General features: G+C 38.9%; 1 protein-coding gene across 1 annotated transcript in view; it reads right to left on the bottom strand.

Moving 5' to 3' along the window:
* CSMD1 (CUB and Sushi multiple domains 1) overlaps window positions 1–16,122 on the bottom strand; it is a 1,157,732-nt gene that overhangs the window by 124,982 nt on the left and 1,016,628 nt on the right. Inside the window, exons 39-42 of the mRNA XM_088136832.1 lie at window positions 15,228–15,297; window positions 12,168–12,284; window positions 9,044–9,253; window positions 1,265–1,453 (exon numbers count right to left, since the gene is read on the bottom strand). Coding sequence (XP_087992958.1) covers window positions 1,265–1,453; window positions 9,044–9,253; window positions 12,168–12,284; window positions 15,228–15,297 — 586 coding nt within the window. The remainder of the gene's footprint in view (window positions 1–1,264; window positions 1,454–9,043; window positions 9,254–12,167; window positions 12,285–15,227; window positions 15,298–16,122) is intronic.

Here is a 16,122-nt window from a genome sequence, read left to right on the forward strand (position 1 = left end):
CATTTTAAAATATAAATAAGGGAACATTAGCATAGTTTAGATTTTTAAATTTACATATGCAGGTGCATGAACCAAACAGCCAACCAATTAACATGAACTATGGATATCTAAATAATCATTGCAAGCAATTAATTGAAGATAGTTCTAAACAAAGAAGCATGTGCAATGAAGCTATTTGAAAACTATTGACATCCTGCAGATCAGCTGTTTAATGGAGAAGGGGAGAAGGGAACTGAATCTTTCCTGCAATTCCCTTTACCAACAGCTGAAATTTGGAATTCAGTATTTATTGAGAAAGTGTTTGTAAAATCATATTGTTGACTTAGAAATAGGCACTGTATGCACTGAATACTATTGTATGTATATTTTCTCCCTGAGCCAGGTTTTTTTGGGGTGGGGGTGGGGTGGGGTATAAATGTCCCTTTGTTCCTTCCCCCCATTCTATTATTTCTCTCTTAAAGGAAAGATATCCTGAGAAAACAGTAGAGCTTAAATACCTATTATCCTATTCTCATACCTCCAAACCAATGTCCCCTCTCCCCGATTTAAAAGATAGAAATGTGATGAATTAATCTGGCATTCAGGAAATAAAAGAATTGCAGTTATGTACCACATTTAATACAATGATAGACAGGTAAGACAAACAAATTCTTCCGCTTACAACAGTTTTCACTACAAAGACAAAAGTTATCACTCATAATTTTTAAAAATCCAAACTCATTCTTCCCTCCTTGCCAAATCCACATCCAAAAATGCTTCCTACCCTTCAAAAAGCCTTAAAATCAAGTACTCTTTCTTCAATCCATTCTTCTGCTGATTTCATTCTCTGTTTTCCTCTAGCATCAGGAACATGCCTATGGCAGTGATACTTGTAGCTCTAGGAAATGTAACTTGCAAAGATTATAAGTGTCTTCTGGTTGTTTTATGAGCATCACAGGCCAGGAAAAACTACATTTCCAAGAGGCACAGATGTGGGTGGCAAGTGACAGGTATATATGTGAGTGCAGGGAAAGAAAGGGTAGTGATTTATCATGAGACATGACAGAATGCTGTATGACTTATACCAGCTATTTCCCAGTTTTGAAGAGAAATATATTTCCTTGTCAATTCTGATTACAAATGAAACTGGTATGAAGGTTGTAACAGATCATGATTGTGATATATCAACTTTATTTTTTACTTTTCTTCTTTTTCTTTCTTCTTGAACACATTAACAATAAGAAAATCTTAGAATTTAAACAATCTTAACATGAACAAAAGTTACCTTCACACTTTGGAAAAGGATAGTTCCAGTTCCTGTTGATCCCATGATGGCAAGTGAGAACAGAGTGACCAATCAATACATATCCAGGATAGCATTCAAAAGAGATAGACTGGCCCACACTGTAATCTGAATTGATTATATATCCATTATAAAAAGGAGGAGGATCTGGACAATTCTGTAATTCATAAGCTGGAAAATAGAAAACAAAATGAAATGTTTTCTTCTCCATAAAATTTTAAACATCATAAAACAAATTGATAAATCTTCTACAATTTGCTAAATATTTATGTTAAACTAATTAATACAGGCAGGCAACTTTCTTCCAATTAAGGACTTCATTTCATACACATACATACATACATACATACAGATACGGATATAAGTTCAAGAGTGCAACTACCATCAGCCACCTCCTCTACATGGAAGACATCAAGCTGTGTGCTAGAGTAAATGAAACACTGACTTGCTGATTCACCTGACATGGATCTACAGTGAGGACACTGGGATGTCATTGGGACTGAAGACGTGTGGCCAGATGGTAGTAAAGAGAGGGAAGGTAGTTAAGACTGATGGGTGGAACTACTAGCGGGCCACATAGCAGACATACAGACCAACTACAAGTATCTTGGTATCCCACAGTCACATGGGAACCACGATGAGGAGGCAAGGAAGACAGCAACATCCAACTATCACTAAAGGATAAGACAGGTCCTGAAGAGCCAGCTCAGTGGGAAGAACAAGATCCATGCCATCAACACATACACCCTGCCAGTCATCAGGTACCCTGCTGGTATAGTGAATTGGCCAAAGGAGGACATGGAGGTTGTTGATGTGAACACCTGGAAGCTCCTCACAATGTACAGAGGTTTCCACCCCAAGTCCAACATCCAGAGACTATACACCAGCCGGAAAGAGGGTGGGTGGAGTCTGGTGAGTGTCCAAGCCACTGTCCTGGATGAAACCCAGAGCATCCAGGAGTACATCAGTAAGATGGCACCCAAAGATGAGCTGCTAAGAGAATGCCTGAGGCAGCAGCAGTCATGGGAGGAAGTTCAAGCAGAGGAAGTGCCATGGCAAGACAAGACCCTGCCTGGGATGTACCATCAACAGATAGCTGAGGTAGCTGACTCTGGGAAATCCTATCAGTGGCTGGAAAGGGCTGGACTAAAAGACAGCACTGAGGCATGGATCATAGCAGCACAAGAACAGGCACTAAGCTCCATAGAAGCAGGGGGTCTACCACACTAGACAGGACCCAAGGTACAGATTGTGCAGAGAGGCCTCAGAGACAGTGCAACACATAGTGGCAGGGTGTAAGATGCAGGCAGGAACAACATATATTGAACAACACAACCAAGTAGCTGGCATTGTGTACAGAACATCTGCACAGCTAGACCCCCCCAAGTCCAGATGGGAGATTCCACAGAAGGTTGTGGAGAGTAACAGGGCTAAGATCCTGTGGGACTTCCAGATCCAGATGGACAGGCAGGTAGTAACCAATCAACCTGACATTGTGGTAGTAGGCAAGGACCAGAAGACAGCAGTGGTGATAGATGTAGTGGTGCCAAGAGACAGCAATATCAGGAAGAAGGAGTATGAGAAGCTGGAGAAGTACCAGGGCCTGAAGGAGGAACTAGAGAGGATGTGGAAAGTAAAGGCCAAAGTGATCCCAGTGGTGGTAGGAGTACTCGGGGCTGTGACTCCTTAGCTAGGAGACTGACTCCAACAGATCCCAGGAACAACATCAGAGCTCTCTGTCCAGAAGAGTGCAGGGCTAGGAACAGCTCAGATACTGCACAGAACCCTCAAACTTCCAGACCTCTGGTAGAGGACCCGAGATTGAGGAAGACACATGCCACTCATAGGGGTGAGAGAGGATGTTTTTTTAAAAAAAGGCTTGAAGGGTAACAGCAGTATAGCAATAATGAAGTTAACATACCAATCATTTGCCTCCAAACTTCAGGATAGATTCATACACAATATTAAACTCATTTAAAAATAGCCTAATGATTTGCAGTTTTGATCATATATTTTCTTATCTATAATATTTGTCCAATAAGTAGAAGCAGAATTAGTGAGCCTGAAGTAAAACTTCTACAAGCAACATGCAAACACATGACTGAATTTATGACTGTGGGTGTTTCCTTCAAATATTCATAATCCCTGAGGAGAGGAGAGCATGGTTGCTTAGGCTGGCCTGCTCCTACTGCCATATTCCTGCCAGGCCTGCCAATCATCAGGGATAAATTTTTGTTCATGGGGTTCAGAACTGCGTTTACAAGTTCAGAGTGGGCTTTCACTTGCAGCCATCCTCCCAGTGACTGTTCGTATTTTAGAACAATAAGCCTCTGTTTCAATATTTAGCTTAATGTTATCATTCCACATACATTCAGATTTTTATCTAGCGAAGCTGTGAGTACAGACGTATCAGACATACAACCACAGTTTTGATCCCTATAAAGATATATAAATTGAAGATTTGGAATATAAATCACTGGAATGATACGTCTTATAAGTCAGAGTAGTAACAAAAAAAAAGTGGCATGTTTTATGGATAGCATTATGACTTGTTAATTAGGCCTGTAATGTACAGTATAAATTACGATCAGAGCTTGATGACTCACCGTTCAACTTACAAATCAAATGTTATATAGGCTTGCAGTACAATACAAACCATTCACATATTGAACCAAAGCCTTTTTCTAGGTTTTGCTGCATTCCTTAAAGTGCCAGAGTGAAGCACTTATCACATGACTGCTAATTCTGTTGATGTCCCATCATGAAAGCTCTCCAATAGGTATTTATTGACAACCCCTGTTGGTATGCCTGGCAATAAAGGATCATCAAATTCTATGTTATTCTAGTTCAGTCATTCTCAGACTGTGTGCTGGGTCTGCCCAAATGTGATTATCACCAGCTTAGTTGACATCTAATAACAATGGCTCCAGGGAAGCTCCTGATTCAAAAGCAATATGACACCAAATGCTGGGAGACAATCCTGGGCCACACTGTGTTTGTGGATTTCCTAGAAGCACCTAAGGGAAGCAAGATGCTGGATATTTGGATCGTTGTCCTGATACAGCAGTGTCAAATCACAAATACTAATAAAGGAAGGTCTCTTTATGCATAAATCAGTGAAATTAAATGTGGTTGCTGTGTTACCAGTTATGTTTTCATATACATGCAGAGGTGTTTAACAGTGGCGGCTATCCATGTGAGCAATGCTATGAGCTGATATCTTAAAATGAAAAGTGTGAGGCCAATTTGAATGTTTTTCAAGAATTTTGTTTTGAGGTCGTAACTCAATCATTATGAGAGATTACACTGGACTTTTGTCCTGAGTTTTGTGATTTTTTTTTTCAACACATTTTCTAGCCTACTAATAAAACAGCAAGGAGTGATCATGTACCTGCTGCTACTGACTTGGGTGAAGTGATCTGGCTGCTTTAACTGAGTTTTAGTATTAAAATAAAATTAGCATTAAAGCTCTTTTGAGGATAGGAGTTAGAGGGAAGAATTTGGAGGGGAGAAAGACAGAGAGATTGTCTCACTTTTGTCTTCTGCCTTTTCAGAAGGGTAGACTGGAAGTATGTGTGTGCATAATTTAATTTAATTTCATTTGCATGGCCACCCATCTCACCAAGTGGCTCTGGGCAGTGAACAAAATTTAAAAGAAAAAAACATTAAAATAATACAAACAGTAAAACACATAGCAGCCAAGAATAAAGCACCCCTCATAATGACTAAATTAACCATGAAACGGGTCCCTGCACACACCTGGGGCCCTGGGCCAGACACAGAGCGAGGTCTTTAAGGACTTATGAAAAGCCAGCAAGGTCAGGGCCATCCTGATCTCCAGAGGGAGAATTTCCAAGGTGGGCACTATGGCAGAAGTCTTCTAGGCCCTGCCAACCAGCATTCCTTAGCCGAGGGGACCCAAAGCATGCCCATCCTGCCTGACCAGATCAGATGGGTAGAAACAACCAGGGAGAGACAGTCCCTCAAGTAACCTTGTCCCAAGCCATGAAGGGCTTGAAAGGTGACAACCAGTACTTTGAATTGCACCCAGAAGCACACGGGCAACCAATGCAGCTCACAGAGTAGAGATGTTACATGCACTGAATAATTGGCACCATTTACTACCCGTGCTGCCACATTCTGCACCAGTTGAAGCTTCCAAATGCTTTTCAAGGACAGCCCCATGTAGAGTGCATTGCAATGGTTGGGAGGGTCAGGAGGTTATGAGGACATGAGTGACAGTGAGCACGGCCTCCTGGTCCAGGAATGGGCACAACTGGAACACAACCTGAAGGTGTGCAAAGGCCTCCTAGCCATGGCTGCCACCTGCTCTTCAAGCAGAAGCTGTGAGTCCAGGAGGACCCTTAAATTGTGCACTGGTTCTCTCTGAGGCAATGCCACCTCATCCACAACCAACAATGGAAAGTTTCCAGCACCAGAAGGTCCAAACACCCAAAGCCACTCAGTCTTGCTTGGGTTGAGCTAAAGCCTGTTGTGCCCCATCCAAGCCCCCACAGCCTCCGGACACTGGGACAGGATGTCTACAGCATCATTCAGGAAGCCTGGGGTAGAGATATAAAGCTGGGTATCATCAGCATATAGGCAATACCTCATCCCAGACTGCCAGATGACCTTACCCAGAGGCCTCATGTAGATGTTAAACAGGAGGGGAGAAAGAACTGAGCCCAAAATAGGGGCTGCAGACTGTGGCTCCTCCTATTAACACTGACTGGAACTGGCCAGGGAGGAAGGAGAACCAACACAAAGAGGTTGCCGCCCACCCCCAACTCCCAGACGCGGTTCAGAAGGATACCATGATCGATGGTATCAAAAGCTACATAGAGGTCAATAAGAGCTAGGATCGGTGCACTACCCCCATCCCTTTCCCACCAGAGGTCATCCCAGATGATCAATGCTGTCTCAATCCTATACCCTGGCCTGAATCCTGAATCCTTTCAGGGTCTAGATAATTTGTTTCTTTAGAAAGGGAAGATTGGAAACTGGACAAAAACTGTCCAGACTGGTTGGGTCGAGTGATGGTCCCATGAGCAGGGAGTGCACCACTGCTTCTTTAATAGCTGGAAGAACCACCTCCTCCTTCAAAGAAGAATTAACCACCACCTGGACCCAAACACACATCCCCTCCTAGACAGCCTTGACCAGCCAGGAAGAGCATGTATCTAATACAGATGTGGCTGAACTAACAACAACAAGTACCCTGTGCACTTCCTCAGGCTTAACAGGTAACAGGTAATCTCTTCCCAGATAACATTGCAGAACTTAGCCCCTATAACCTCCATTGGCCCTGCTTCAAGGCTAGTGTACAATGCAGAGTGAATCCAAGTGACCTTATCCATCAGATGCCTAACATATTCCTCACAGCAACCCTATAGGTAAACCTTGGAAATACTCTCCCCAAGGAGGGTCCAGGTGAACCAAAATAGGGCTGCTGGGTGGCTCTCTGCAGATGCAATAAAGGCAGAAAAATAAATACATTTTGCTGTCTTTACCACGAGAAGGTAAGCTTTAACAGCAGCTCTAGCTCGCGTTTGGTTGGGTTCGCTCCTTGTGGTCTGCCAGTGGTGCTCTAGCTGCGTTTTCACCTGCTTCATGGGCACAGAGAGGCTGCTCAGGCATGATCTGATCCAAAGCCTCAGCTGCCTTCCAATTCCAGGTGGCCACCAAGGCTTCAGCCAGACTGTATAGCAGACTTTGTAGAACAACCCCAAGCTCCCTCTGGAACCCAATCGGGTCTATCAGTCACCTGGGGTGGACCAATCTAATAGGTCGAGTCTCCCTGCAGAGGGGGGTGAAGCCAGAGAATGGGAGACTCACCAGGGAGTGATTTGACCATGACAGGGGAGAAACCAATATCTCCCCCAAATTCAGAACACCTTGCCACTGCTCCCACAGAAAAACCAAGTCAGGCATATGATCATTATTATGCATCAGCCCTGGATAACTTGGGACAGGCCCATGGCTGTCATGGTGTCCATGAAATTCCAAGGTAGCTCACACCCCACCCCTAGGGAAGTGAAGTCCTCCAAGACCGTAAGCCTAGGGAACTCCACCACCAATCTGGCCATGGAGTCCAGGAGCTCAGTATAACAGGGAGGCTGGTACAGCAGCAATGGTCCCAACTTATCCATAGAGCCCAACTTAATAAATAGGATCTCACATCTGGCAATCTGTGGGGCAGTGCCCCTGGATGCCTCCTAGGTCTCTTGGATGATCACCACCGCACCACCACCCCTACCCTGGGATTTTGGGCAATGCTACACCCAAAACCCAGCTGGGCACATCTCAGAAAGGCGAACCCCCCATCCCTCTGGCCATAGTCAGGTTTTGGTAACAGATGCCATGTTAGCTTTCTCATCCAGAATCAAATCATGGATGAGAGTAGCCTTATTATGGACTGACCTGGCATTCAGCAGCAGCAGCTGACAGCCCAGGGCCTTGAAGATCTGCCAGCTAGGGCCCAGGAGTGAGACTTGTTCCTGTGTAACAGGAACAATATACCTGTGGTGTGGTCTCTGAGAGTGGCCTGCTCCCTGTCTCTCATCATATCTCCCCCTATCTGTCACTACTGAGATATTGTAGCCCACCCTCTTCCCTCCAGAGGCTTCTCCCCTCCCCTGCCCACATTGGTCCATGCCCAGGCTCATACCCCCATCTTACTCACACAACTAACAATCAAGCAACCAAGGGCCTCTTAAGACCAGAGGCACTTCTGCAGAGCTTTCAGCACCTCCAGCTAACCAGGGACCCCCTGACTCCCATATACCATCACATAATGCCTTCACCCAGTCCCTTCTCACTGCTAGTTAGGCAACCAGATATTCACAATCTCAATGATCCAAAGCCCCCCTGCCTGCTCTCACCTGTGGAAACGTAAGCAGAACCACTGTCCACAATTCACAGCCATTTCCTACTTGATAACCAGTGCAATTCCCAATCAAAATCCTCACAAAGTCCTCTCAAGTCACGATGCGTTCCACTTGAAAGCAATCCACCCTAAAATGGCTAGTACAAGGTCCCTACAGTATACTATAGTAAATGATTATCCTGATCTACATATTCCATGCCTCCAGAGGAGCATTAGCATGCTGACTGATCATTCCATTAATTGTCCCATTTACATATGCAAAGGGTTGAATGGAGAAGTTTGTGAATACCTCAAAAACTAGATAAAACTTTGGATTGTTGACTTGATTTCATTAATATTTATTACCTTTATTTTCATACATTTTCCCCCATACCCTCATCCTTTGAAAAGTACGACATTCATAGAAACATTAGCTATAGCCTGAAAATCTATAATTCCTTACTCCAGAATTATGTCTGATAAAATTGTGAGAAAATATGTATAGATTGCCCTGTAAATTACCTCTGCAGTTAATGGTCCTTATTTATACAATCAAAAGAACCAACTCATATATTTCCAGAACTGAAACTACTGAAAAATATAATAACTAACATAATATTGACAACATATTTGAACGGCTTTTTTGAACAATAAGTTATCTTAATTTATTTAGAAAGTCAGACTGTTGTTTTTCAGGGATGGGAAAAAACTCTCAGAACAAATAACATTTAAAAGCCAAATTTAAAAAAAATTCAAATAAAAACCAGCAAGCACAAGAAAAAAATAAAAATGCATATACATTCCAGCGTTTTTTTTAAAAAGATGGAATGAAAAAATCTTGTCAGGAGAAGGCATTCCTTCAATTACTGTATCTGTTTATGTCATTCATTGCTTACCTTGATATGCAAATTTAAATCCATGTCTATTTTCTGAGTGATCACTATAAAAGTGGATGAGAGTTTCATGTGTGGTACTTAATAAAGATGGTGGGAGATCTGTACCACTGAACTGGCCAATCATAGAACTGGTGTGATAAGGCCCATTCTGAATTTCAAGGAAGTCATGATTAGCTTCAGTGGAAAAGTTCAGAAATTGTATATGTGCCCCTAGACAGCAAAAATAATAAAATAAATGAAAGTTTAGTATATTGTATTTTTTTTTAATTAAGCAGCAGCAACTAGGTAAGCAAACCCCATTACCCAATCTAGATTTTTATATTCCAGTTTGTATCCCTAGTTAACAAGAAACTTAGTCAGTTAAAGTAAAAAATAATATAAGTAGAGGTAGATTCAATATTAACTATTTATGAATAATATTTCTTTACTGTTTGTTTCCTAATTCACATATTTGCTTTAATAAACCTAAAATCTTAATAATAGGTTAATATTATTAATAATATTAATATTATTAGATCCATATTACAGAGAAAGCAGAGGTTATCAAGAGTCAGTTAGCATATGACTCTATGATTAGCATAAATGAAGGATTATATACCTTACAGTTATCATCCCCCTTTCTACAAACTTTTTAAAATTTATTATTCGTTATTTCAATACTATAACAATTTTTTTCTCTCCAAGTTGACTAAAATTATACTAGATTCATATATTCTGATTAAAAGAAACACATGTGGGAGCACTATTCGGCCCATAACAATAACAGTACAGAAAACAGAATGTATTTCTTTTATAGAATGTAAGCAAAGCTGGGTTGCTAAAATAGTGATATTATATTATATTTAAAGAAGTTGAATTTAGCAAGATATAATCTCAGCAGGATGTCTATTAAGTTTTACACCTAGGAATAGCCATGTTATAAGACTCATCTTTAATGCACATAAATTACACCTGACATTTCAGATTCTACAATAACAGAAATATTATGTATCCAGGGTAGACTTTTCTGCCTAATGAATCAGGGGTGTGATGTTGCTTCCATCTTTTTAGAGAAGATAGGCAATATGGGTGGGCTGCGGAAGATTCTGCAGATTGGGAAATTACAATCAATATATATATTCCCTAAACTGCAGTTATGTCTCAGCCTCAACATGCTGCACTCATTTGACTTTTGAAAAAAAAAAAATTTGGGGGGGGGAGTTGCACATTTCTGGATTCTACATTCTGACCAATTTTTGGAAATCCCTTTTCCATGTAAATACCTCCCATGTCATAAGGTATTCTATTCAAAAAGATCTAAGGTTGCTCAGGAAAGAAGGAGTGTGGGGAAGTTGCCCTCCTTCCTAAATCTATATCCATAATCAATATAACATTTTAAAAAATAATTATACAGTACCAATAGAAGAGAATGTATGTAGCTTAGGGTTGAACTGTGGAGTCCTTGGTGCTCTCTGAGCTTGGTTGTTTGATTGCAGATGCCTAATTACCCGACTACATAACTTCATCAGTGCACTGATGATGCTACCTAGTCAGGTAATAAAACGTCTGCAATCAAACAACTAAGCTCAAAGAACACCAAGGACTCCATAATAATAATGTTTTTTGTAAAAAAAGGTGACCAGAGATTACATAGCTGCATGAACCAAAGACTTCTGTAAGCAGTTGATGGAGAGACCTTGAATTCTCTTTGGCCCACTGTACCATATTTCATAATATTCTGGAAGGTCCCCAAAGGGAAGGCGTAAATTTTCAAGTGGCACAGAAACAAAGGAGAACTGGATAATCTCTGTTTTATGAACTGAGCTATGTAGCATTCATAAAAAATATATTAGAATCCGTGTCTTTTGTAAGTTGGAACCTACCTTATTATCAAAAGGAAAATAATTTTGGAATACAGAGCAACAGAAATTCATCTTGCAACGTAGAATATTTTTGTAACTATACCAAGTAATCTTTTGATTATTCAGGAGATAATTAGTGTCAAAACTACAGATTTCTAAACTACAACAAGACATCACAATTACACAAAATTCATGATTAAGAACATAGTATCATAATAAGATTTATTTCAGCCAAACTGATTAACTTAACTAATTTCTTTACTGTAAAATATTATCTTTTCTTAGTATATTACATTACATAAATCCATATAATGAAAGAAAGCTGTTAGTATAGAAAAGTAAATGAATATTGACCTAAATGAGCAACTAATTAGCTACATCTCACAATCTAGCACCTGTAAAAAATATATAGTTTCTATTTTATTTTAGGCATTTTTTCTTCATTTGTGGAACATATACCCATAGCCATCTCACTATTCTTATTCTTATTCTTATTCTTCTCATTATTATTTATTCCAAGATAAATAACCACATTTGCTAATGAATTCACAAAAGTTTAAACAAGTTCAAGCTCTTCATGATATTATTTTGATTGAAACAGCTTAGGACTTTCAGTCTAGCTTATGATATTAAAATATGGCATTATTATGTACCCTTCATGAATAATGCAAAAACTTTCTGTAGACACACTGAAAGAAAAAGGAAAGAAATGCATGTAAGTGACCTGGAGTCTTTTTAGAGGACTGGGAAAGGACACACCTAATTGAATTAGGTATTGTTTTATTTTATGCCTTCATGTCAATTAAAACGACTCAGAATAAGGCCGAGTAATTGCATAAATAATGTTCCCAAAGATATTACCAAGTGGAGCCTGTGCCAGTTCTTCTTTGCACCTAATATTGGGAACTGTATTTAAGACACCCATACCAGGGAAAGCAGCTGGAGAATCAAGAGTAGAGGAAGCCTGCATCAGCAGTAATGGATCAAGAACAGGAGAAAAAGGTGAGGTCTACAATTGTTATTTAACATTTCAACTAACTGAAATGTTAAATGTTATTTAACATTTCAACTAACATTTAACTATTCAAATGTTCATTGAATAAGGCAGCACATCAAAAAGAGATTTTAATATAATTACTCTTACTAGATTTATTTATTCATTTTTTTATACATGTGTCAGGCTAGTGTATGGAATTAAAAAAAAAATAAGCATGACTTTGGAACTCAGGTTCCAGTGCATAAATAAAAAGAACTTTTTATTGTCCTTGCATCAGGAATCTTACCATATCCAATAGGCAACAATATCTTCCATGTGCAGCCTAGATTACTAGGATAATTTCCTGGGAAACCTGGGCTCAGGATCACACCAGCCATATTTGTCAGTGTACCACCACATTTGGCTAAAATAAATAAATAAATAAATAAATAATCCATCAATGCTATGAAAGTATAAAATAAAAGCCATCAAACAATAGCTTATCTAATAAAGAATTACTTATATAGTGTTGATGTAACTACACACAAACACAAAAGTTCATACCACTTGTACCAGTAAAGAACTCATATCTATGCCAATCTACATAGGAGGCTGTTGTACAAACAACCTTTCCAACTCAATTCATTATGTCAGATTCTTCTATCCATCCATTCTTTTAAGAGCAGAGAACTGAACATCTACACACTGGGAACTTTTTCCATAAAAAAAAAAAATATCAATGGTACATAAAGCTAGATAAAAAGAAGGGGAAATTCCCACCTTGAATTACAGGCCATAATCACAAAATGATCACCTAGATTACACTGACAGAATGAATGGGTACCTGTATTTTTTAAGAACACCTTCCAAATATTAAATCCTAGCAAGACTTTTCTTTCTCTCTCTTTTGCTCTCTCTTGGCTTACATGATTTCATTTGTAGTAATGAAATTTATTTACAATATTCACACAAAACTCAAGTTACTCAAGACTTTTCTGTCCTACACATTTCAATCAGCATTTTGGCCCTCAAAAAAAGGCAAAGCATCAACTGTTTTCTTAAAAGACTGTAAACATCTTTGAGCTTAGTTTAATTATGAAAGTACTTTTGTTGACACTTGAAGAAAGCCTTGTGACTGTTCACAGAAACACAAGATTCTTTGCAGCCTATCACCTGCATAGCTTAGTCCATAATGTTCTTGGGAATTGTATTACCTAAAAATGCAACTGGCTTGGTGCAAAGAATCCCATTTTGCTGTGGGAAAATGCAAGGTTTTTATTTAAAACACACACACACACACATCTTAATTTTCCCTTATTACAAAGTAAATCTAACTGCTCTTCATGTTTCTATGAGCTTTGATTGCTTCCCTTTTCATTTTGAAAACACCTGATTATGAGAAATTGTTCTTAGACATGCTATGCATTGCAATAAAAATAAGAATTTTTACTCTTCAAATGAGTTGGAGCCAGCTCAACAGAAGAAAAGAGAGCCAAGATGTCATTATCTGAAAGCAAGATAGGCACATCCACCTGTTATCATATATCTGGTATACCAAAGGGAAGTGGGGGAGAAAGACTGCAAAAGAATGTGCAAATAAACATTTAAATGAAAGCTTATAAATCAGTGTTGCACAAAGCAGTTTAGCCTAGCAACCAGCAGATTATAAAAGACCTGAAACAAAAGATCTTAGTGGAGCCCCTCTGTCTAATAGAGCCCCCATACTCTTGGACTAAATGTTTGGCCAACTCTGCAAGAGCTGGGGGAATGACTGGATGAATGACTGAGAAAATGAAAGCATGGATAGTGAACGTCCTATTTTCACAAAGCCAAGCAACTTGCTAAAAGTTTTTAAGCTCCTTCTCTAATTAGCACTTAAGAAAAAAAAGGAAAGGAGTCCTACTGAGTGTTGTGTGCATGTTTTCCCTTAATAACACTCCTCCCCCCATACACCTTTCCTATAGCTGTGGAATAAGACACATGGTCGCAATCATTTCTGAACTGTTGATCAAAGCTGGTGGGAGGACCTTGGGCATGTGCCTAAAGGGGAGACAGGAGAGAGATTGGCTATGTGGGATTTATAACATTAGGATTATTTAGATTCTCAAGGGAAATTGTGCAACAGCACGAATGGGAAATATTAAGAGTTATTAAAGTATGTCCAGTCTATAATGCATTACAGGTACAGCCACTCCCTTGTTTCTCCTCAGCTTACACAAGGTAGGATTTCAGTGACTTATACAAAGGGGGAAGCCAGTGGAGTGAATAAATATATAGTTGCATAGAAAAAAGTCTCATATATATTTTCAGTTATAACTCACACTTTTTTTCATGACAAAGTGGCCATTTTTACATTATGCTTTTTTCCCCAAGGATTTATATTATTAGCCTTCAAGTCAATCTTGAATTCTGATGACAGCCTGGACTAGTCCCTGCAGCTTTCTTTGCAAGATTTCCAGAAGTGGTTTGCTCTTGCCTGCTTCCTAGCATTGAGAGAGAGAGAGAGACTGGCCCAAAATCATGACTTTGTGCCTAAGGTAGGACTAGAACTCATGGTCTCCTGGTTTCTACCCTGGTTCCTTAATCACTATACTAAACTGGCCATATTATATTATATTATATTATATTATATTATTATATTATATTATATTATATTATATTATATTACATTACATTACATTACATTACATTACATTATATTATATTTCAATCATATCATATCTTCTTTTTATTAGAAATTACATAAATACTTTGGCCAGGTAGGTCTTCTCTATGACCAATGAGTTCTCCTGACAGAATTTACATACAAGGAACAAAGAAGATAAAGGCTGCCACACAGTTTTACAATAAGAACTCAAGCAATGATTAAAAACTTTCAGGCATATCATATTTTTCATCTGATCAAAAATAGTCATTCCAAGAAAAGTTTCCGCCACTGAAATATGCATCTTCTTAATGGTGACAGTAATAAAATTTAGCATTTTTACAGAGCATTTCATATGCTTAAGTAGGTGGATTTTTTGCCAAAGCAAGAAAACCTGCTAGTACTTCATGCCTAAAATGAAATGTGAATCAGGAGTTTAGCCATTATAAAGCATTATATCAATACACTGTTGATAATTTTAGTTCACCAAAAGCATGTGAACTATATTAAAAAAAAAAAAAATCTAAGTAGCTAAGATATGCCTGCTTGTGGTTTTCTTTCTGGAAGATCAAGATCAGTGACTTTCAGGCTGCAACTTGATATTTTCTAGTTAAATGGCTTTTTAACAGAGGAAACAAAATATATACAGCTAATTAAACTTTTTTACTTTCTACTGATGTTATTCTTAACAACATATACTTAGAAAAAAATATGTATGCATACCAATACAGAGAGGAGAAGGATAATTCCAACGGCGAACTGTTCCAGGCATACAAGAAATATGAGAACGTCCCTTAGAAAATTCAAAAATAAAATAATTATGTATCATTGTCCCATTTTTGAAGCTTTCATTTAGCAACTTAACACAATGCTTCTAACAAGAAAACACCATTGTTTCTAGAAAAATCCTTTTGCCAATTAATTTTCCCCTACACTTTATTACCCATGACAGTTTTCTAATTAAGGACAAATAAAAGAGTTTTGCAATAATTAGAATTCCTTTTAAAAAAGGAAGTGAGTTGTGCCGCAAGTCTTAAGAAATTGTTCCAGAACCACTGTCCTAAGCTCAATTATCATATAGGACTGCAGAACAACATGACACTCCCATTTACATTCTCCGCTGCATTACCAAAGGGAAGGATTGTTTTTCCCAAACAAAAAATGATTATTGCAAGGAAGTGAATTTTAGAAGGCAATCTCCTTTGTCAACAGTAATTTCAGAATGGAAATGTGCCTTCCTATCAAAACTACTAGGCATACAATCTGGAACAATTTAATAAGTCTTCCCCCAAAGAATTACCAGAATCTTTGATGAGAGTGCTACTGAAGTTCAACACAAAAAAAGTGAGTAACTGGAGAAGTCACATGTGCCATGTAGCACCACCACCACCCCTTTGCACCTTGGGAGAAAAGCTTGGTATATATAACCATGCATATGGGCACCCATGCAGGAAAGAAGTTACAATATGTATACTGGTAGGCTTTGGGGTGATCTGCAGTAGATTACTAAAGATGTTTGATCATATTTAACATGACCAATAAAACTCTCTTTTCAACTAAGTTATGTGAGGGAATACTGTGAACTCAATTCTACATTGAATAACAATTATTTGAATAC

The sequence above is a fragment of the Python bivittatus genome, unplaced genomic scaffold, assembly GCF_059951505.1.
Source record: "Python bivittatus isolate LINGU-HERP-01145 unplaced genomic scaffold, Pbiv_v1 ctg000020_np1212, whole genome shotgun sequence".
In the NCBI taxonomy this organism is placed as follows: Eukaryota; Metazoa; Chordata; class Lepidosauria; order Squamata; family Pythonidae; genus Python; species Python bivittatus.